The 25,544-nt window shown below is 26.6% G+C and overlaps 1 protein-coding gene across 2 annotated transcripts; it reads left to right on the forward strand.

The window, feature by feature from the left end:
* Window positions 1–1,159: 1,159 nt before the first annotated feature.
* Window positions 1,160–25,293, forward strand: LOC118066793 (zwei Ig domain protein zig-8-like). Of its 2 annotated transcripts, XM_035083123.1 has the most exons (8): window positions 1,168–1,285; window positions 2,444–2,537; window positions 11,064–11,349; window positions 21,540–21,724; window positions 21,874–22,087; window positions 24,403–24,589; window positions 24,687–24,808; window positions 24,902–25,293. In XM_035083123.1, the coding sequence occupies exons 3-8, from the start codon at window positions 11,181–11,183 to the stop codon at window positions 25,009–25,011; spliced, it is 987 nt and encodes a 328-aa protein (XP_034939014.1). In that variant the 5' UTR covers window positions 1,168–1,285; window positions 2,444–2,537; window positions 11,064–11,180; the 3' UTR covers window positions 25,012–25,293. The 2 variants fall into 2 exon arrangements, with proteins under 2 accessions (XP_034939013.1, XP_034939014.1); XM_035083122.1 differs by lacking the exon at window positions 2,444–2,537 and having other exon boundaries at window positions 1,160–1,285.
* Window positions 25,294–25,544: the final 251 nt, after the last annotated feature.

Raw genomic sequence — 25,544 nt, forward strand, 5'->3', positions numbered from 1 at the left:
AGAAATCTATTAACCGCAAATCGTGTGTCCAAACAATGTTCGATTTCACGTTAGTGTCATGAACAGAACCATGCTCAGATTTCGACACTCTAGTCAAGAGAAAGAATTTTGCTAAAAATTTCTCAATTATCTTAACTAACAATATAAATGATATTAATATTTTACAAATCTACCATTAATTATTAATCATTATAATCAATAATTCATCAAGAAATTCTCCTTTCAACTAATTTTATTTTACTGCAATATTTGTCATTTTAAAGGATTAAACTTAAGAACGTTAATTTTGGTAATTTCCTCATTTGGAAATCACGTTAGAACATTAAGAGCTAAGTTTCTCCGCTTTAACTTTCTATGCACATCAGATGCACAGCATTGAATAAACCGCCAGCAAGACGTTTATTTTGTTCAAGTATTTCAAGTAAGATAATTTTGCAGTACTCTCTTTCTAGATGTTGAAATCGCTCTATGCAATTAATTCACGTCTTATACTTTCAGAATTATTTTACACCTTGCTAAAAAATATACTTAATTCATCATTCAATAATACCTAAAAGTTATTATTGACATTTTTTCTATAATTATTTATTATAAAGTTAAGTAAAAAATATGAAAATTTATTCAATAGTTTAAATTATTAAATCATAATTAATCAATAAGAAACTTGATGAATTATATTAATATATTTTTTTTTTTTTAAACTTACTGTTACAACGCCTTCAAGTGGAAGTCTGATCAATTATTGATCTTTTCCACGTGCGTTGAGGAAACAGTATTATAAACATATTTAAAGTAGAATAATTTTGCATATTAACCCAATTGAATTGAAAGTTTTTGATGAGTTTTTGATGAAGAAATTTAATCAATTGTAATAATATGATCTCAAAAGAAAAAATTGATCATCATAATTGTCAGCATCCACAAGATGGATATCAAATTAATATTTGTATAATTGAAAAAGTTTTTTATAAGAATCAAAATAATCTTTTTAATGCAGATTTTGAGTAAAATCCGTTTATGCAATTTTTCTTTTTTGCATTTTTCGAGCTGATACGCATGACTTATAAGTAAGCCAACTCTGCGTCATCTGCACAAGCTTCTTCGAGCACGTGCGTAGTAGGGAGAGTCAGCAAGCTTTTCAAGTAGTCAGTTAGCGTTCGAGCGTTCTGGTGTCCACAAGTTTTCAATTGATACATAAATATTACTATCTTGAATAATATTTATTTAAATCATTCGTCAATTGATTTGCATCGTTGTAAATTTGTGCATTTAATTATACAGCACTGTAAGTATTATTTTTTCATTGAATATTTTATTTACTTCCTTTATTTTAATTAAATAATTTTAAAAAAATTGTCCACAATGTTTTTTTTCTGCAGCCGAATTTTCTAAGTAGAGAATCCTGTGTTTAGTCAGACGCCTTATAGTTTGATGTAAACAAAATCATAGAAATTTTAAATATAACAGTAATTTATTTTTTTTATTTAATTATTATGATTAAAAAATTTTTTGTTAATGTAATAATTAATATAATATTGCTACCATTATTCTTTCTATGAAAATTAATCCTACAGAAACATGACAAGTTAATGTACAGGAAATAAGGATAATTCTTGATAGTACCAATACTCAATAAAATATAAGATCTTTACAAAAGACTATAAAAAAATTTTGATGAATAATAAATATCGAGTACAATTTTAATTAAACTTAAATCAGAGAACCATAGTTAGGAGAAGTTGAAGGCAAAGTCAAAACAATTGATATCAATCTCAAAATCAGAATAGAATGTTTTGAAACTTCAAGTAAAATTTATAAAACACATTACATCTTATTTTTTGTAAGATTTTTTATTACTTTTTTTTTTTATTCTATAAAATAATAATAATATATTAATATAATATTATTATTATAATTTTGAAAAAAAAATATGAAATGATTATAATATAAATAAAAGATATTTTTTTAATTTACTATTATTTAAGATAATTTTAGAGAAAAATGAACAGTTGTGTAAGCTAGAAAATTTCCAAGTAACAATTAAAGTTCGTATCACAAAGGTTCAAGCTTTTAATAATTCTCTCTTAAGTTGTTCTCTTATCCTACGCAACTCTAGTTTACTGAATGCTAATTGTTCCACTAACAAAAGCTCATGATCTAATAGACCAAGTAGTAGTGATACCCTGAAAAGAACCATCTTTTTGTTAATAATTTTCTCTTTCATCATCACTTAAGACACCATTCCTTAAGTATTATTTTTTTTTCCATCATCAAATTTAAATACATTATTCATTAATTCACTAATAAAATGGAATACATTCACTTCTATATGACAATGTGACTTTAATGTGAGTAAAGTTTTTTTTGTACCAAACATAAGTGAATCATCTGAAAATGAACTCTTGTATTGGAAATGTTGGGTATAAAGTTATCCAATTTTTAGATTCGCTATTGACTAGATGTACCAATAATTGGCCAATTCAGGACAATAGTTGATAACATTAAATCGACATGAACCAACAGTAATTGATAAAAAAGTAAATATTTTTTTCTTTTTTAAATTTTTTTTTCAATGCTTTCTTAATCTTTTTAATCAAATAACGTTTTTTTTTTTTGCATCTAATCATTAGATGCAAGGATTTTTTTCATCAATTGATCCTGAATAAATCGTCAATTGAGCAAATAATTTTTGAGGAAATGGAAAATTCCTAAACACCAAACATACTGAATGATATCCTTAGGTTTATAAATTTCGATTCTTTTAATTCTGTTTTCCATCAGCGGAAATTAGTTTTCTATCCGCTTTACAGACTGCAATATACGTTTTTTTTTATGCTTCTCATATATTTATACTTTCGTTTGATGTTAAAGTGTGTTGCAATCTAAAGAGTAAATTTGAGAAGAAAAATCAGGAATGTATCATTTATTTTTCAACAACATACTTTTTGTTCTACATGAACAAAGTAAGTACGTCCAGTATAGGTCTCTTTTATGAGAAGTAAAGTACGATAAATATTGCACCGTTAGATATCTGTCTGATGTATCAACTAAAAGCCTTCTAATCTAGACTAAAAATAATCATAATAATTTGTTTATATCAATATAACTTTATTTAAAAAACTAAAATCTGCTTTTCACTTTGTAAAAAGTTTATCAATGGAGTTAAAAATAAAATTCTTTATCAAACACTCATTCATTTGTGTTAATAAAAAATTAATCTTAGTTAAAGTCTGACAATAATCAAATTAAAAAAAAAAAGAAGCTTTTTTTAATTTAGAATTATTGAGTAAGAAATAATTAATTTTGTTTTGTAATTACAATGAATGAAGTGGCATTCAATTCTATGTTTTTAAATTAAAACATAAAATTAAAGATAAAAATGTAACTTTTTCGTGAAAAAAATCTCTCTATCAGAAAGCATTTAATGATACTAATGACTTTAATACCTTTGGCTGTTATCAATTTTTTAATATAGATCTTTTTTTCTTTTGTAATTGGATTTTTTTTTTTAATAACATCCTCCCTTTTATTTGTATTATTTCTATTATTTTTGAAACCAGATTCATTCTTTATTCACATCATATTGCTATTTTTGTTTAAACTGAAAGTTCCTTGGTGTAATTACTCAGAAACAGTAGTCAATTTATTATGTAAAAAGCTCAACAAATGTAATATTAATTATTATAAAACCTTAATCTGATGATAAAATATTCTTTTGAATCAATGAAAATTATTGTATTTCCGTTTGAAGGCTTTGTAGGCGTTAAACTTTGGAGAACACTATAAAGAATCTGTTGCTCAAAGGCTTTGTCAACAGAGCAGTAAAATCTTCATGCAGATTATTTTCAAATATTTTGAATTTTAAAAATAAAAAATCAATTCTTTGCGTTAGTGAAATGAGAACTGTTGTTGCTATCTACGTAAAATACTGGATATTTATCACAGTGACTTTTTCAACATCTCAAGTGCTTATACTCTAATAAATCACGTGTCACCAATGTTGAGTAATTGTTCCAGTCTTCGTCTCTTCGGTACAACAGATTGTTGCTTTCCAAAAACTTATACTTGTTTCTTTTTCTCGTACACACTATTTCCGTTAATGCATTTTTGCTCCTTGTAAAATATACAGCTAGTCGATGTCATGTAATCTTCGTGTTCAATTTACGCAAACATGACCCAGATCACAAGCACACTTGTCCATTGATTATCCGAAGGAGCTTAGACGGTTTAGGATAAGGTGTTGTTGCAATACTGTTCAGGTAAGCATGAATAATATCTGATTCAAATGGTTATTGATATTACGACAATTTGATGTAAAAGTTAAGTAGAATTAATTTAAAAAGTCGTGATAAAGAAAAAATTTTTTATTGTTGAATGTTAGGCCAGCCATCATTTCAATTTGAGAATATTAACAACAAGCATCACAGAAAAAGTTGTTGATCCATGTAATAAATTCCTAAGTTTATAAACTGATGCAGTATTACTCTATATCCCCTGTGTACAACTGTGGACTCAGTATTATTTAATCTTAGGATTTAACACAGTATTTCGCCAAAATACAACTCACCTGATATTTGATATTGTTTGAAAAAAATATCACAACAAATATTTTATTTTTATTTCTTTTTTATTTATAAATTGATGAATTAATTTATTATTAAATTTAAAATTCTTGAAATCTTCATTATGAGTTTGAGTTTTTAAATGATTTATTTCAATGATGTGTAGATATTTATAGATAGATGTAACTTGAAAAAATATTTTTTCTTATCAGTTTCATTTTTAAGCTTCGATATTATACTTTTTATCAGAACTTTTAAAGTATCATCGCGTGAATTTTTCTTGCACTTAGTATTCGATAGAATCCAGTGAGAACCCCCTCAAGGCATTGGAAAATTTACACGCTTTCTTTTATTCCCAAAGGGTACATGATAAATATCAGAATATGATAATGTATTCCAGAAGTAGAAAAATTATCTCGATAAATGTCTTCAAGTTATTTACTTTTCATTAAGAGAAAAAATAAAGTTGAAAATAAATAGTAATGCTGATGGTAGAATATTGAAAGAATAAAATTGAATGATGTTTTTTTTAAAAACTACATTTTTGAATTCAAAAATAATACAAAATTGAAATTCACTTGAAATATATTTCTTGTATCATCATTTATTCAATTGGTCTCTTTATTTATTTAAAATATTTCCAAATTTCTTTGCCATATTAGGCTTCTTTAATTTTACATTCACGACTTGCTTTTAGACTTAGTCACTTGTAGTCAGTTGCTACACCTTCATACGATCTCTTCCCTCTCTCTTTATACTTGAAGTTAGTTTTCGAGGTGGATTAGAACGACCAAGCTACGAGCTGAAGTAATTACACTAGCAAACTTATTCACTGATGAAATGTTTACTCGACCACAAGTTAGTCATTCGAAATGATAGCAACGTAGATTCTGTCCTATTCCCAAATGCTTAAACATCATTAATTATTATGAAACTCTTGTCCCGACTCATTTAATTCCTATCCATAACTATTTATTTATTAAATTATTTCCTAAAGGTAGTTAGTTGTCAATTATTATTTATTAACCACAAAATTCAATTGTTTAAAATCATATTTAAGTTAGGAAATTTATTAAAATTAATTAATTCAACTATTAATTATTCATATTCAATTATAAGTGATTACTAAATTAAAATAGTCAATATAATTATTGAAGTATTATATTACTGGTATGTCAACAATTAATTGTACAGTTTTTGTTAACAGTCAAGTAAGCTTAACATCAACTTTTTGAATACTTGAACTTTTTTTTAAAAATATCCTACGGCAATTTGAGTCTAAATAACTGAGTCACAAAACTAAATGAAATATTTTTGCTACAAACTAGGGTAACCAAGTGTTGAAAAAGAAAACCCAGAAGATTTAAAAAAAAAAAAAATCTTACTCCAAAAGTACAAAGTTCTAAAAGAAATATTTTTTTTTTTTTTTTTACTTGAACTTTTCGAAACAACATAATGAATTAAAATTGAAAAACACATTTGAAACAATCAAGCTTCACTTGAAGAATAAAATTAAAATAAATTTTACTTGTAAAAATAATTCATTGATTATAAAGATAATTATATCTCAAATGAAATATAATGACATTTATATTTCTTTGATAAATTCAATCAATTATACATAATAATGAATATTTCGATATCCCCATATTAATTAAATATAAAGTATTTTAAGCGAAATACTGAGAACCGAGATTCCAATTAACGAGCTTGAGCACTAACTCTCGTATCTCTTGATATAGCGTTCACTACACCAGTGAATGGTGTAAGAGAGATGAATTCCGGCAGACAGATTAAAACTCGTTGCTGAATTTACGAAAGCAAAGCTTGGTGCTTCTACACAACCTGCACGAAGACTCATTTGAAATACACATAATTCTAGTATAATACATAAAAACCATAGTTCTTTACAGTGTCTTGAAAAAAAAAAATTATAAAAAAATATATATACTGAAAAAGTGCAAAAGTGTATAAAAATTTATGGCGTGTTATTGAAATCTTTTATGAATACAACTCTTTTTTTTTATATATATATATACCAAATGCAAATTCTTTTACAACATTAAATAGTAAAATAAAGAAGAATCTGTCTGCATTTATATCTAGAGAATAAAATATGTATACACCATATTAGACAAACGATGAAGTATATGCGCTTGTTTTTTTTTGTTCTTTTAAGAAAAGAATAGAGTAAAGAAAGAACTGTATTAAATATTTAATGTTATTCCTTGTAACGATGACCTAGTGGCTTAAAGAAAACGTGCTTGAGTATTCGTATGCTTTAACCACTTTTCTTTTCTTATTCAACAATATAAGAACATTTAATTTATACTTTTTATTTTTTCGTTGTTGTACCAACGGAATCTCTAATGGAAAGTAAATTTTGAAAATAGTACGTACTATTATGCTACTAACTGTATGGGGTAGTTGATGATAGACAATCATAGTCATTCAATAACATGCTACAAAATTAAATATTTGTGATTATTTGTTCAATTCATTTGAAGGATAAAAAAAATATTTAGGAAGAAACGAAAGACAAATTGATTTAAATTTTTAAACATAACCAATTATCAAAGTATTCTCTGATAGCTACTAGGAAGTTGATGCAACAGTTTTCATTCATAAAGTTTCTGCTTTATAAAGTCAATATTTAGATCTTTGAATTAATATAAATATTTTACAAAGCTTTACTTGCTTATTTTGACCATCTAATGCAGTGATTATTATTACATTTTAATAAAATTATACAAATCTAGATTGATTCTAATAATTGAAAATGATCTCTATGTTAATATTTTCATTATCATCAATATTGTGTAAATGAATAATTTACTCTATTCAAGAGTAATATCTACTCCTTCGTTACCCATGAAATACATTGGTATTTCATAACATAAAATTATCTTGCAATATGCAACTAATCTCATACAACTGAAGAGTGTCTGTTCAAAAAGTCCTATTTCCCTGCAGAAAGAAATGAATGTTTATTTTTTAAAATTAATAAAATGTTAATGTGATGTTTTAATAAAATGTGCATGTAGGCATCAATTAGCCTGCCAATTAGCCTATTATTATACTTCATTAAACAATTTAAATACTTTTTATGATAAAAATAAAATAGGAAATAGGACCTTTTAAACGGATACTCCTCAACTGCAATATAAGTATGATAAAATTTTTGCAATTTATTGAATGATTTTTTTAAAAATTTATTTTGCAATAAATATATAAGCACATTGTGAACAAGTTTCTTTTTTAAAATATAAATTTAATTCAAAAGAAATAAAAAGGATGGAACCATAAATTACATGAACGATTTTCAATTGTTATGATAATGAATTTCCTACGTAATTTATAAACTCTAATAAACTCTTATTTTATCAGTGACGTTGCAAGCTGTCAAATTGTTCTTTGAAAAATGAATAATTTTGTTCTCTGACGATGAAGAAACTTTTTTACTCACTTATCAACTATCTTACACTTTATGTAGTCTTTCTGAAGAAGAATATTTTATAGACGAATATTTTATTTCAAAAACTAAATAAGTGAGCAAAAGAAATATAATTATACTTTGTCACAAAGTATGTGAATGACGATGAAGAATGAGGATAATTATAAATTATAAATTTAAGAAGTTAAAAAAAAAAAGTTATTAATGGCAACTGGAGTTTTTTTCAATCTGTTTATATATTTTTGCAAAATTATGCACAAGCATCAGAACAACGACAACGGGTGCTAGTATTGTATCTAAGTAATAAAGTTTATGTATTTGCAATGCAGAATGCTACATGTAAACGCAAAGTACACCAGACTGCTGTGTTCTTAAAATGACTAGCTAACTTTAACTTCTAAAAGTTTGTTGTCAACTATAACACAAACGTTATTTTTAGAGAATAACATTTCCGTTAGTTGGATTCATTTGACAAAAATGTTTATTTCTCAAGTAAACAAGGTATAAATAATGTTTATATCTATTTTATACAAACAAACTTTTGATACAGTTTTCAGTCATGAAAACTTTTTTTATCACTAGTCTTTTTTAAGCCACTACTGTACACAGGTCCGAAACTCTTAATCGAGTAAAGCATCGCGTTTATAGACGTTGATGTTTACGATGTCAAGAAGTTTCACTACCGAGAGAGCTAAGGTAATCTCCGAGAACTCGGAGAAAATGACTTTCGCTCGTGTGGCAAAAATAAAAGTCGTTGGAAAATTATGTTTGGAAAAGTGCAGAGTTAGAGAAACGCCTTCGATTGAAAAGAAGAACATAACGAGGAAGAAAGGTTGTGTAGCACATTGTCCGTTGTTAGTTTCCTCATTGTTGATAATGAATTTCTTTTCTGTATGCTGATACTTGAAAAGTTTAAATGTTAATGCGTTGATAAGCGGATTTATATAGTTGTAAATCTACATTTATCACGAGAATGTACAAGTGCATGTTTATTGTTTGTCCACTGTATAAATTGACGATTAAGGTTACAGCAAACTCAGTAGCGTTTTATACTTTCAGAATTCCTGTAGTAACTGTATCTAGGTCGATGATCCTCAATCTGCTTATGAGTTTTCATCTCAAGGGAAATATGTCCGTACGTTGATAGGACTTTTATCACAAAAAATTTCTGATGATAATTATAATAAATTAATAATTTCATAAAAATTGTTTTACACTAATTGAATAAATTTTTTCGGAATAAATAAATGTATAAAAATATCAGGGATTTTTACAAAATAAACAGATACCATATCTTCGAAACTGGAAGATGCTGGGAAGCTGTACTCGTGATCTCTGAGGATTTCCTTCAGGTTAAACATCGAAGAAAATGCTCAGAAAGACTTATGAGATGATCTCTGCAAAAGAAAATGCTCAAAGATTACCTTATGTAATCTCGAAGTTTAATAGAATATTTGAAAAGTACTTTATTTTCTTTAATTCTAAAAATAAATTTTATGCAGAAATATTTATAATTAATAATAGAAAAGAATCAAAAGTTGTTCCTAATATTATTCTAGATGATGTTCTCAATATGATTAATTACATTCATTTGATTTACACTGTGTAAAAAAATTCATGAGTTTTAACTTATTGAGGTAGTTACTTGCATTTAAATCCTTTACTTACTAGGGTCTAGTATGAAAAAAATATTAATGCAAATAGAATGGATATTTTGATATGAATATCAGAACTTTGTACCTTAAGTCCTATTTGAAATTCATTATCGAGATTATCTCGTTATAAAGTTCGAAGCTCACATTAGTAAGCTTATGTTATAGAAAGAATATTCGATAAAAAAAAATGATCTCACTTTTTAAAATTACAATATATATTTTTTAAGACCAATACTAATCTAATTAACTCAACTAATATTTCAGGCTTCGAAAATTATTCAAATTGTGAATCATATTAGAAATAAAATTCGATGCCATTGAAAGTGAGATTCTGACTTCTACAGCATCGATTCAATTTATTTCGGATTCAAGTTCCATTCATCCTAAACGACGAGAAAATGGAATATTTTTGACTACTTTACATTCAATAATAATAATTTCTACTTCAAATTAGAGTTCTCAACATTTATAATTAAATGGTTTTATGAAATAAAAATTGACATGTCATTTAATAACTGTAGACTAGAGGTTTTACTATCGAAAGTTTTGAAAGTCAATTTTATTTTAATCATTTCAGTTATTTTTTTTTTAAATGCATATTAACTTTACTGTAAATATCAGCAGATATGTATTTACAAAAGTCGATAGATACACCGTTCATTCATGTGCACATCCCGGAAAACCTCATGGAAGTTCGTAGATTACATAGAACGAAAATTCACCACATTGTAAATACAACTTTACATCCATCATATGAATGAAACAATACTCTAACGATAAATCATCAATCCAATTTTTCGAAAATTGATTATTCAAGATTAGAACATTTCTGTGGCCGAATTTCGAATACTGACTAATTTTAAGTCAGTAAATATTTAATTACTATTTCAATTATATATTTAATTACAAAATAATTTTAGCTACTTAATGAGATCAATTTTTGATCATAATATATTACAAGATAACGGAAATTGTAATAAATAAATAATCAGATTGATTTTTTGAAATAGATTTAAAAAAAAAAAAGTTATTAACATTTAACAAATACAATTGTTATATTTAAACTTAAAGTCGTTATATCGGTTATTTAAAAATATGTTAAGAATTATATATGGTTTAACTTTACTTTCACAACTTAATTTAACTGCTGGAAATTAACGCACTCTATATCCTCCAACTACTTCACAGTTTATTAAAACTTTTCGCATTTTTTTTTTCTCATTTACTTTTTACTATTATGGAAAAGTGGTCTTGAATTAACTAACTTAAGTTATTATGAATTCACTGAATTTTATCAATTAAAATAACAGTTCATTAATAAAATGGATAATAAATATTTTTATTCGATTTTCATTGATATCTTGACATAATATCTTTTCTTTTTTATCTTAGAGGCTACATCCAATATACATGTGAATTTTGAAAATTCAAGACATTCCATTGATTCAACAAACTCACAGTTAGACCAGAAAAAAAGAATCAATAGGGGGATGCGAAAATCGGAGGAGGATGTCATCGGGATTGGTCTGGGAGTTACGATTATTGTTTATGCTGGCAATCACCACAATTGTTATAGCAAATCATCATCAACATCATCACGATAACTCTTCTATTTATCGTCACTTTGAAGAAATTACTGGCAATCATAAATTGTTTTTAAATTCTTCTCGATCACAAGGTAAGTTTATTATTTGACTTTTAAAATTCATTATGGGGTCGAAATAAGCAATCAAATTAAATTAATTCATCTTATTTACACACTTCCATAAATTAATTTAATATTGGATATTATACTGCACATTTGTCAACATTCATGAAATTAATCGTTCAATCACATCAATTTCATTCCCTTCATCATAAATATTTTATATAAAATGATGAAATTAATTCTAACATTTTAATTCTAATATATTATCAATTATTGATATTTTTAATTATAAACCAATTGAAAAAACTAATTTATTTAATTATAAAATATTATTAGATAAAAGATGATTAAAATAGTTTATTAATTATCATAATAAAACTTTGAATTTATCAAATAAAATTCTTGCTTTACTAGCAAGAAAGTTTTCAATTGAATAATTGAACTTGAAGATTCTGAATTCAGGGGATAATTTTATTCTTATTTACAATGTTAGAATTTCCATAAATCGACATTAGCTCAGTATCTTGTCAGTAGATTTTTGTGTTCAAAAGACCATTCACAGTTGATCTTGCTCATGAAATGCTCTAACCAATGTGCTAAGGCTTTGTAAAGACTATGCTCCAAGCACTAGAAGTATATATAACTTGGTGTAGTCACTTTACTATGTCACGCCTCATCGAATCGTAAACCTTCTGAATCACGTACCAGTTGTAGGACGTGTCTCTCTTAAATATTCAAACGTAGCATTCGTTCAGTTTTTATGACATTTGTTTTTATCCTCATGTCGATATCGATTGATTGAATCATTTTTTTATTATTAAATTATGCATAGTTATGTCATTCTTTTTTTTTTTATTAATTTAATATTTTATCCATTCATTTTATTTCTCATTTGTTGAATGAATTCAATTGTATTGACAAATTCAGCTTTGAAGAATTTTCATTTCATATAATTGATTTTTTTGCAAAATGCAGAGAAAATAGAACGAATCCTTTGTTCCTGTCTTTTAAAAAATTTTGTTTGATAACAATTCTTTTATCAATATAACCAACTGCAGTTTGTTTAATTATTCAACAACCATACACACATTACTTCTCTTCGTTTTTATCTTCTGTAATAATGAGTATTAATGTCAGATACATTTAGGGCATTTGTTTATTTTAATATATGTTAAATGTCCACTTCACGCAATGAAATAATGCTGCAGTCAGTATATGTATGTGTGTATTAATAAAGCATTTAGATTATGAAATTAAATTTATTTCCCTTTCTGTCAACATATGGTACCTTATTTGATAAAATTTTCATTCAAACTATTTTTTTAAATTATTTCAATCTGAAATACATTTGAAAATCATTTAATTATGATCTTGAATATATCTCAATAGAAAACTTTTTTAAATTATGTATGTATATATATATATTTTCTTTTTAAATTATATCTAATATTATTAGTTTAATGCTAAAATAATGTCATGACTTACCTTGTTATAAATTATTTGAGAAAATGTCTTGGTGAAAAAAATGAATTATATTTTTTTTTTTCATAAAAAACTTACCCATAAGTGAAACCGGAGTCTAGACAAGCTTTTACCCACAAGAAATGTATATCAGTATAGTCGATGTAGATGTGTGTGTGTACTGAAATCCTTCTATTCCAATTTATCTCAAGGATCAGTAGCAGGAACATCGCAAAGGTCGTGCGTATCACAAGGATTTGTGAAAGACTAGGTCAATGACTCCGTTGAGAAACAGGTCCTTCTACAAAAAAAAAAAAAAATTGATTTCAAAAAATTTAAAAATTTTTCAACAATAAAATCCTTGAATATGATACAGTTATAATATCATTTGAATAAATTTTAGTTCTCTATGAATTTCAAAAAATTTGTTCGAATTGAGTTAAGTATAATTTTACATAAACATTATTGGAAAAAGTATCATATATTATAGTTAATATAACAAACTTTTAATATTATTTAAAATAAAATCAATACTTTTATTGTACTCTTTGTGGATAAAGTGATAAAGTAAATAGAGAAAATATTCGATTTATTTAGTAAATATGTTTTGGATTGCTCACTTCACCAAGATGACAAAAATATCAATTTGATTCGAATGTATATGATGTTAAAATCACATAAGAAATATTTTACATTCAACATATAATAGAAATAACTTTTTTCAAGATCTATTGCAATCATTTTTATGTACAATCTCATGAAAATTAATATAAAAGCTAAATGATGATTTTAAATAAAAATTTTTAAATCAGAATTTTTGCTTTATAAAATTTCATATCATTTATTTTAGCTGTGACGATAGAAAATTGATCATTGTTTATTCATGACAAATGTTACTTTTCCAGTTGTAACTAAAACTATAAGAAAACTGGAATTCTACCTTTGATATATTCAGAAAAGCCACGGTAAAGTAAGCAGGTGCAGAGTATAGAAGATTTGAATATCCTGAAAAATGAGTGACCGATCTGGTGGCAAAATTGAACTTTGAAAAAAGCGGAATAAAAAGGAAAAAGGGTCACAGTTTGGACTGATTTTTTAGAATTAGTTTCAAACTACTGGTAGTAGTCTAAATTCTGTTTCAGTCGTTTTGCTATGAGATTTCTCGTTGGCAAAAGTTTCGAAAGTTGGCTTTTTGGTCCGATGGATGTTACCTTTTTACTCCTTATTTTCAGGGGGATAATTTATCACATTTCACTTTAACGCGAGAGAAGCTTCCCTCTAGGCAACTGGCTCTCCATATTACATAGCAAATTAGAATTAATGAAGCACCTAGTCGTGTTAATTTATCACAATAAGAAATGCTAAACTTCTCTAGTATTTTAAAAGTCCATTGTATACCTCCTACTCACCAACCTCCTTCTAAATTCAATAACAAATTATCTATAACGAGAAATAAATTACACCAGTCACCCAAACCGCGTGTTTAATTTTCCAAATTTCAACTGCCAATGAATGACACATTTTATTAAAAAATATTCAAATAGGGTAATGGATTTATATTTTCATTAAGAGACTGCTGTAACTCGATAATCGGCACGTTAAAAACTAATCATTCAGGAGCTTTGAACGTTAATACCAGTTCATTTGGATCAAAATGGTTTATTCTCGATCAAAGTAATAAATGTTTTTAAAATATCCAATGATAGTATCAATTGAGAAATAAATAAAAAAAAGTTTACAAAATGTTGATTATTACAAAATATCTCTATTGTGCAATCCTATTAAAATAAATGAAATTTGTAACATAAAAGATCACTTGCAACTCAACTATAATTCATATTTCAGTATTATAAAATTTTTTAATGAATTTTAAAGTTGAAATAGCTCTCAGAAAGTTAAGAAAGTACACTCTTTTCTACCAACACATGAAAAAATAATAAAAATCACTCTTTTTAATGTATTAATACATGAATACCCATCAGGTTGATTGATGTGTAAATTTCTGATATAGAGCACTCCGTTATCATTTCTGCATATTATTTTTCCTTGTGTATAGACTTTTTCATCCTCAAATGAAGAACTAACATTAATTTCAAAATTGATTGTAATATAGGCTTCGGGATGTACCTAAACAGGAATATAAAATAGGCCCATCATCAGGCCTAACTTTACAAGAGGTCCAAATGAGGATGTAGACTGGGCCATCACTGGATCAGAACTCCAGTGTTGGTTCAATGATGAGTCCATTTTATACTCCTGTTTATTAGGTACATCCAGGAGTCTATATTACAATCAATTTTGAAATTAATGTTAGCTTTTCATACAAGGATGACTTATTTTCTTCATGAAGACATTCTTTAAAAAAACATATACCAAAAATAATTTGCTCTATGACCATTTCAGAATTATAAATTAATTAACTCATACTTTTTCAATAAAACAACTAAAAAATGTCTAATTGGAATAGAATTGAAATAAAAAGAAAAGGGCGATTATTGAAGGTAGATAAAGCACAAGATGATGGAATAATCATTGTATATCTTCTAGATGGTCAGTACTGATAAAATATGGAAACTTGAGACTTAAGGGTTTTGTTGTGAAAAAAGCTGCTGTCAAGATAGATGATCCTGTTCATCGTTTCGTGCATTGCCATAAAACAATGTACTAAAACGAATGGTTCTTGGAAGATGTATATTTATTACGTCAGAATTTAAGCTTCACACAACAGAAACAAAGAAAGGAAGGTGTAGACTACTGAGTCAAATATAGTGAAACTATTGCCCACTGCGGCTACCCACTTCATACTCACTTGATGACCCAGTAACTCTGGGTATTCTGTACGAAGGAAGATATAATAAATTACATGAGAAAATTGTTTTAGCATCACTATACATTTAACGTCTGCCTCGCGACTGTACAATTAACACTTTTTATCCGGAAATTTGTGAGCAACTCATTTGAATTGAAGTCATTTTAGAAGATAAAATAAAAAATAAAATTAATATTATTTACATTTTAATTTTTTTTCAAAAACGAATCAATCATGTTTATGTAATTCATGGAAAAAAAATTATCAGCATAATATTTTATGAATAAATTATAAACTATGAGATTTAGAAATACTGACACAACTCGTGCAACAAGTTAAATGGTTTGAATTTCATTTAATTTTATAAATTAGAAACAGTAAGAGAATAAGAAGATTAAAGCATCTTAAAATACTATATTATGAATTCGTTTTATAATTGAACCAACTTGAAAGTTGATTTAATATTTTAGACAACAGACAATCAAAAGAAAATAAAATAAAAATTAAAAACAAAAATAACTAAGTGTTTAATTCAATTTACTGTATATGTTCGTTATTGAATAGAATTGATTGAATTTGGCGCGGACACAGAAGAAACTGTTCGATTTAGTTGAACAAATTGACTTTGTGAAAGCTTGAGTTATTGCTTGAGATAGACATTGCGACATTCAAGATTGGATATTAATTTTACACCAATAAATTTAATTAATATCATTATTCTATCCCTCGATAGTACAATTTATAATGATACATCGTTAAATTTTTATCTTTCCAGATTTCTATTGAGTTTTCGAGACACATTGAGAAGTCGATAAATTACAATTTATGAGATTGATTAAAAAAAACTCACTTATATCAGACGTGTTGAATGACTTGATTTGAATCAAAGTCTGTCAATGCTTATATTCTGTCAATCGTGAACCAATTACTTCCATGTTCTATTTTATATTTTACACCTTTGTAAGAGTTAAAAGTCGTTAGTGCATGGATGTGAAAAAAATGGGTATCAACTCGTAAATCTGTGATAAAAAAAAACTAAATTCTATCGTGTCGCAAGCACCGACAACCAATTTTGTTTGAATTGATCTGCTTTTAGGTGTCGTTTTCGACAATCGTTGACTGGCAATCTTGTTGACAAACGTAATTCAAAAGTAACTATAGATGAGATTTTTCCTACACTTGTATCATAACTAATTGCATTTCATACCAGTTGGTTATTTTTTGTTTTTATATCTTCATGAACGTAGTATTTCAACATCATATACACTACAATTTTATTTTTTATTTTTAAAATTTACCACAGACATTTCTTCAAATATACTTTAGAAAATATTGAGTTAAATCATGAAATATAACTGCTCGCTACAAACAGTTAAATAAAAGTATCTACTTCGCAGAATAGAGCGTGGTAGATTCGTTATTAAACTACACTATTAAATTATGTTGTGAATAAAAATTTTTATTTTAAAGCTTAATCTGAAAATTAAAAAAAAAATTAAATTAAAAATAGTATTCGAATATATTATAACTATGATAAAAAAAAAATATTACCTGAATTATTTTGATACAATCTTTGGAAACTATAAATTGTAATAAACATGCACAAATATCTATAATGCAGATGTGTACATTGATATACTTATTTACATACATGACTGCGACACTCTTTTTATCAGCAACAGTGAAAATTTCCTTCTGGTTTACTCCATGCTCACTTCACTGGCCTGCAAGGATCGATTGGCTTCCAATGCGTCCGTAAATCCCAACGTGAAGATTTATTAGGAATTTTTGAGATCGAGTGCAGTATGGATAGTCGACTTTTTATCGGTGGTAGAAGTTTAGCCGGCTATAAATCTGTGTTAGCTTGAAAGTTGTGTTCATAACGTATGTCTTCGACAGTCGCTATTACAACTGCTACTAAGTTAACGGGCGTCTTTGACAGTAAACGTCGAAATTTCCACTGCTTAATTAAAATGTATGGAAAAAGTTTTCCATGTATTAATTTATTCTTTTATCACTTAACAGCTTTTTCTGATAAACAAAATAATTGAATTTTATTTTTATATCAATTAACTGGTTTATTTTTCAAATCAATTCACATTAAAATTCAAATTCAATGTCAAGAGATGAAAAAATTCAAAGAGACGAAAATTATAACCTCCATTAAAGTGATTGAATATTAGAGGAATTTCAAGTAATTATGATAAATAGAAAAAAAATATATATACGAATATTCCATTAAACTACTTGAATCATTGTGTAAATGTGGAAAAATATTCGACACGTATTCCCTTCGTCTCTACCAACCGTGAGTAGAATAAAGAATAAATGCACTCATTTCATTCGGCCATTTTCCGCAAAAAGTACCTTTCTTTTATTTTCGTTCATTTTCGATTGTCGCTCGTTCACCGAAAGTAACGTATTTCCTGGTTTATCGATTACGACACTCCGTCTTTTCTTTAGTCACGTCTTTTACCAATCCATACACTATAAACCAATTGTAAGAGTTTTAAAATTTTGTTCAAACTCTGTACTTATACTAATGTATACTCTCACTATTCAAATCTAAATAACATTTATTACTATAAACTATATACACTTCAATTGGACAATTTACATTGTTACAATATTAATTAGATTGCAATACTTATCTCAATTTGTTTTCTATTTACTTATGCTTATGACATAACCTATTTAACATTGATGTAAAAGAAAATCAAACTTTTAATTAGAATGTTAAACTGTTAACTTTCACAATCAAACGCTCAACTAAATTGTAATTACAAAAATAATTAGTTATTTGAATAATTTCACTCACAAATGATGTATTGATAATGAATAATCACTGGAAATTCATACTTATAAGGAATATCAATATTTTATTATAAACAATAATCTGTTGTTATTTTTGTTAATTATTATTGATCATGAATACGTTAAACATATTCAATTGTTATGTGTGGAATCTCGAAGCACAGTGAATACTCGACATAAATCCTATTAGTTCGTACTAGTGTGAAATCGAAATCCTGTGGCTTATCTGGGATATCTCCAAGGAAAATTCAAGTCTTGTAAATATCTGTGAAGATATAAATGATCAGTTAATGCTTTTTTATCATATATTTATTTACTTAGTTGTTTATTTATAATTTCATTTTGATTCACATCATTCGGATTTAATTACAATTTTAATTAACCCACTTTTCATTTAGAAATTACAATAGAAATTATAAGAGTCTTTATAATCAAATAAATCTATGACAATTTAGTTGAGTTGAATTACGTTAAAAGTGAATTGATGAACACATTTGCCAATAATTTGACATTATCTAATATCTTTTTAATTTAATAATGTTCATGTGCAGCAGAACATGGCTGAAATTTTTCATATAAATACAATATTCTATACGGGCGAATAAATATAAAATTTGTGTTTGCTCATTTAATAAAAAATATTATAGCACTATTTACTTTGGAATTGAGATAACAATATATCCTCGAATGGTCTGCATCATTGTGCAACGTATTCTCCAGCATAGTCCAAATGAATGTAACAGTAGAATATACGTAACAAAGCTGAATTTCTACAATGGATCCAAGTCCAAAACTACGGAGCTCCTGATTGCAAGCTTGTGAATCATTCATTTTAAAATAAATGTATTTATCACACAGGTGTAGAAGGTAATGAACATACTATTAAAGAGTTAAAATAAGCTTTCACGTGGAACACATTGATAGAATATTTTTATTATAGTGAAAATTAATTAACTCTTCATTCTGAATAATCAAATTATTTTTTTCTCTCTTGTGTCTTTTATAATAAAATAGTAATTGAATGAGAATCAGAATAAGTTTGAATTTTTATTTGTACGATATTTTTATGCTTTCATGTTCGCTTTATTTTTTTATTTTCATACTTTATTCTTTTTTTTACTCTCAATAAATTACTATTGTTCTCTTATGACTTTATTCTCATAAGATATTACTTTATATTATTAATTAAATAATCAATCAACTTATGATAATTCATAACTGTTCTTATAGACATAAATAATAACAAATTTGTCAATTTAACTTAAATTATTTATTTTTAATTATACGAATTTTGTTGATATAAATTAACATTAAAAACTAGCTATTTTAGCAAATTAATGGTAAACATGCAACTAAAATTATAAGTAGAAAACAAGCTAATGAGTTAAACGTACTTAAGCAGCTGACGACACATGTCATTAAATTTAAACAACGTTGTTATCAGCATACTGATTTTCTGCTGCATTGAACTTGATTAGAGTGTTAATGAAATTATGTCTGAAAAGTTGTGAATTAGGTTGGTCTCACATGTTGCAACTATCAAATATCACATTTAATGTACCAATGTATTATGTTACAAAAAACAATCACTGTCACCAACGACTCTATTTTAATTTTACTGTGATTATTATTATTTTCATGCCATATTTACATTTACATTGTTGCATTGGATCATTCGTTAGATGTTTATGTCAAGAGTAGACTTTTATAATTCCATTAATGGAATATGCGAAACCAATGTTGCTAAAATTTATGAGAGAAATATATGGCTTTTTAATAAATTGAAAGACATGATATTGCTAATAAAATGTATCTATTGGATTTTTTTTTCATGAATAGTATTATATTCTTGCTTGAGTAATGACATTTATTATAAAAAAAAATTGGTATTCTTGAGATTACTCGCCTACAAGATGATCATCTCTTAGAAACACAGATAGATTTACTAAGCCATGGGAAGTAAAGCTTCAGGAATTAATAGACCGTAGAATGCTTGTATATCATTCTGCCCGTTAAATGGCCTCAGGCAACGAGATATTAATAGTTTCATTGTCGACTCTTGTACTGTGCAAAAGTTACAATAAATCATATGGTCATCTTTATTACAGAAATTTTTAATAAATAAAAATTAAAACTTATAGATGAGAATTATTTTTACTAAATTATTTTTTTAGCAGAAAAATTAATTTTTTATATATGAGTTGTAGTTAAAAGTGTATCGTCTGAATTTATGGTTTAAGGTTTTTAGGATTTTATTGGAGCCATGTATTTCCTACCGAGATTTAGATCAGATGAACTACATGAAGCTATCAAATATTGATAAATATCCAATTTAATTTTTAAGAGAATATCATAACACTTGTGCACATAAAGTGGAGTTATAACTGTAAGATATAAAATTAATAATTTACCCACAATTTTATGTGAGAATCAGGATAAAAAAGCTTTCTCGGGGATATATCTAAATCATCTTGAGTTAGAATTTATTTCATGAGATAATTTTAAATTTATCAAATTTTAAATTTAAAAAATTTAACAAAAATTCATAATAATAAATTGGTAAATGTCTATGGAAAATTTTCAAAAGTTTATTGTGTCAATGGTTAATCAAGGAAATTTTTATTATCAATAATATAGGAAGAATTCAATTTTGTTTTATTAAATGATGCCGGCACCTGACATAAAAATTGAATCATATAACTACAATTTCAATATTTTACAAAATGGTTATAAAAATTGATCAAAAAAAGTATAACATTTATTTTATAGAAATTTTTTATTCTTTTATTTTTCTATTGGTTCTTTGTTTCATTGTTAAAATATAAAATCAGTTCTTCAGTATCCATTATATTTTATTTTCAATCAACAAAAATGGATATGTCACTTTAAATTAAATATCACCAAATAAATAATAACAATATTTTTGTTAAACTACCAATGGCAAGCATTAAAAACTTTACGTATTTATAATTCTTTAAATAAATTGGTAAACGTGAACATTTCGTAAATAAAAATTTATTTACTGCACTAAGTTTTACTTTACTCTATCCAAAAGATTCATCAACAGCAGCAACTTTTTATCTATGTGAAAGAGTTTTTACCAACTTAAGTAATTGTTTTTTTCTTCTTATCCTAGCACAGATCAATACCCAATGGCCATCATTAAAAATATCACGGTTGCGGCATCACCATGTGAACCATTGGGATCCGTACTTTGAAAATGCCAAGGGTGAAGAGATCAATGGACCAGAACATGTTGCTTTACATCTTGGTGCTACAGCGTTGCTTGATTGTAGAGTAGTGATGCTATCGGATAAAACGGTAATTTCATGGTCTCCCTTGAGCTTACACTCATCTAATGGTACCACTGTACCAATGTTAAATGTCTATTGAACCGATCTATTTGTACGTTTCCTATATGTTTACGGATCTTGTCATCACTGAACTGTTAATTATTTCATTGTCACCAGGTCATGTGGACACGACAAGATGCAGAAATACCATTTCTACTTACAGTTGGTCAGGATGTCCATATATCAGATCCTCGATACAGCATTAACTTCCGATATCCTAATAATTTTAGACTGTCAATCGCTTCCGTAAGAAGAGAGGATCATGGCCAATACGCATGCCAGGTCAACACTCATCCACCACGAACACTCATCACTAATGTTACAGTTTTAGGTAATCATATTATTATTTTGATGATAATGATGAAACTCTTGATTCCGTATATACTCGAGTTTGTACAGATCATGAAATTCAATTAGAATTTTTCAATTAACTCTTCTACAATTAGTAATAATTACAAACAAAATTACATAAAATTATATTTAATTGTAATTAAAATTTATTTTTATTTTATATGCAATTGCTCGTTAATCAGGAAATATTTTCATTTAAATCTCATTTTCTTCTGTAATTTTTTGCGAAAAATCAATTAAACTAGAGCTTTCATAGATTTGTAAACTTTAATTTAATGAATTTTCATTGTTTTTGAAGCGTTAAAATGTAGCAGTAGACAGATTGTTTGTCAGAAATTCAAGTTACTTTTTTTTAAAATCTTCGTTACAAGATTTACAAAACTTTATAATTGTCTTTAAGAGAATACTTTATACTATTAACTATAGTTATTTTCGAAAAAGAGATTATATAGAAAAATTTTATTCAATATATTGCAAGTAAACTTCAATTTAAACTAGTACAGAAAACTTTCAAGTACTCCATAATACTGAAGGTTGATGCTTCAAGATTTATCTCTTTTGTCTTTGTTATAAATTGTATGTTTAAATAAAATGAGAAGTGTTCAAAAAAAAAAAAAAGCTTTAAAAATAGAAACTCGATTTTTTAAATCAGCACATCTGAATGATGATAGTAAAGAAGAAACTTTCTGCATCAGGAAATACATATCGACTCTTCATCAGAATGCTCAAGAGTATGTCAGTTTGTTAACTATTGTTAGAATTTTACTTTTGACTTGTCTCTAGAGATCAAAACTCCCAGTTACACTTTCAAGTCTTAGTCTAGAAGTACTTACCTAAGATATTTCTTAAAACTTCCTAGAGAGAATATATAGTGTAGTATACTTAAAAGAAATGAGTAAAAGTTTAGATCTTATATAGGAGTGTAGAAAACTTGATGAAACTGTTTAGCAAAAAGTATCAATAAAGATAAATAGTATAAAATCTCATAATTTATAGATATATGAGAAAAACATTCTCATTAAAAATTGAAGTAAACACTGTCATGTAATACTTTGGTCACCGGAATCGTATATTTACTGATGAAGATAAAAAAATTCTCGTCGATTACAAAAATGTTCTGCGAAAAACTGAATAAATAAACTACAGAAATAAATTAAGCTAGAATTATTTACAAACTTTGTTCATATTTTGGTATGATTCTATTTGAAAAAAATATCTTTTGTAGATAAGCTCAACTCATTTCATCAGTAAAAAATTTAAATGAACTTTTGAAAATTATTATTACTTCATATGTATTATTTTTAAATTAATTTATACAATGGATAGAAAAAAAGATTCTCATCATTTTAACAATAATAAAAAAAAATATATCTGGTGAATGTCTGACCTAATATTGGTGTATATTACTATCTCACTAGATGGTTGAACTATAAATATAGTGCAATAGGATAGTTAATATTGAATGGCTTATTGGAAAGCAGCATGTTTAGTAGTCGATAGAGATAAGCTTGCACTTGTCGAGGATTCAAACAATCACCCATACTTATGTTAAAAGACTATCATACATGTGAGATCATATTGGACCGATCGTGGAACAGGCGTCTCCGATGCATATTTACTTCACAGTGAACATGAACATGTATGATGATTTATGCTAGCATTTATGACTAGCTATAAATCCAGATCAACGTTACCGTTCACCTGCAGGAAAATTCGGCAGCTGTGGGTACAGCTCGCGACAGCACGTGACAGTCTGAATTTTGGTGCAAATGTCAAAAACACATCCTAAAGCATGACGCACTGAGTGAAAAGGTCGTTAGATTCTTGTTTTGATTTATTACTGACTATTATTATGCTTACGACTATTTGTCATATTCTACGAATGGTTAAGCTTGACAACCATCTCCAACGAAATTACGATTTTTTATTATTATTTTAATATTTGTTTCACTTGTTAAGTTTACTATTTTTAAAAAAGTAACATTCCTATTACAGTTTCAGACTAATTTTTCTTTAATAAAAAATTGCATGCAATTTTCAATAACTATTATTGATCTATGCCAATTACAGAATACCAAGTCTTTAATTATGGCTTTCATTTGAAGAACTTCTATCAACAGAATTTATGATTTTTGTTTTCATTTATTTGTATCTTTAATTAAAATAAAAATTTCCATTTATTTGTATTTTTAATAAAAACATTATTAAAGAAAAAAAAAATGTTACTACTATTAAAAAATCCTCTCATCACTTGTATTCTTATTAAAAGAAATAATGATAAAACAATTTTTTCAGCGCCTGAAATTACAATTATGGACGAAGCAGGTCATGAATTACGAGATCGTTACTATAAAATGGGCAGCAGCATCGAGTTAGCTTGTATCGTCCGACCATCACGTCCAAATGCAAAAGTACCACAACCAACATGGTTTAAGAGTGGCGAATCACTTCCAGACCACGTTACTGTTTACCACATGAATGGGTAAGTAAATCATTTTAAACCTTCTAATAACTGGTATATATTTACCTAACAAAAGGATGTCAAGTAAAATATTAAACATAATCTTTGATATTTTCAGAACAAATAATGAAGTAATGGTTGGTTTACATATTAAAAAAGCAAAGAAAGTTGATAGTGGTGAATATACCTGTTCTATTGGAGAATTCAGTAAATCTTCAGTACAAATTCATGTTTTAAATGGTAAGCTTCATTGTTAAAATTTTTCTATTAAAATAAGTAATCAGAGTATCTACAAAATATGACAAATTAAAAAATTGAAATTGTTCATTTTAGGGGAAAAACAAGCAGCAGTGCATCATGACCAGTGGAATAGTGCAAGATCAAATTATCCTTTGAGTCTGACATCATTGTTTGCAGCATTAATCAGTCAGTTCTTTTTGTAGAACGCATACATTACAATATACTAATTTTTAAGTACTTAAAGGCAATACAGGTTGCTATAGCACTATTAAAATTCATAGACGTGTTTGTAACGTATTATGCAAATGTGCTTTTGACCCCAATCCGTCAAGATACTTCAAGTTTAATCTGAAGAGATATGAGCAAACACTCATTCAATGAACACATAAAATTAATATAACGTCAATGAAGTATTGTTGTGAATTATAATTTCTACTTGTATTAATCCATCTAAGGATAATAATAAGTGACAATTGTGTAAATATGAATAAAACAATATGCTATATATGTATATTACTTGATCAATTCATATACTATATTATTTATTGATGTAGTATAATTAAAATACGTTAAAAAATGTGATCTTTATGTATAAAAATTCCTCGATATGTTTATTAGTTAAAATAACAATCATTAAGAAATTAAGAATGAGCTAATAAATAAATTAAAAAAAAAAACATTGAATTGTGAATTAAATTTGTTTTATTTGGATTTTCATGTATTTAAACGATTCATT

This window comes from Chelonus insularis, unplaced genomic scaffold (assembly GCF_013357705.1).
Source record: "Chelonus insularis isolate UGA/USDA-ARS -01 unplaced genomic scaffold, ASM1335770v1 contig_355_pilon, whole genome shotgun sequence".
NCBI lineage: Eukaryota > Metazoa > Arthropoda > Insecta > Hymenoptera > Braconidae > Chelonus > Chelonus insularis.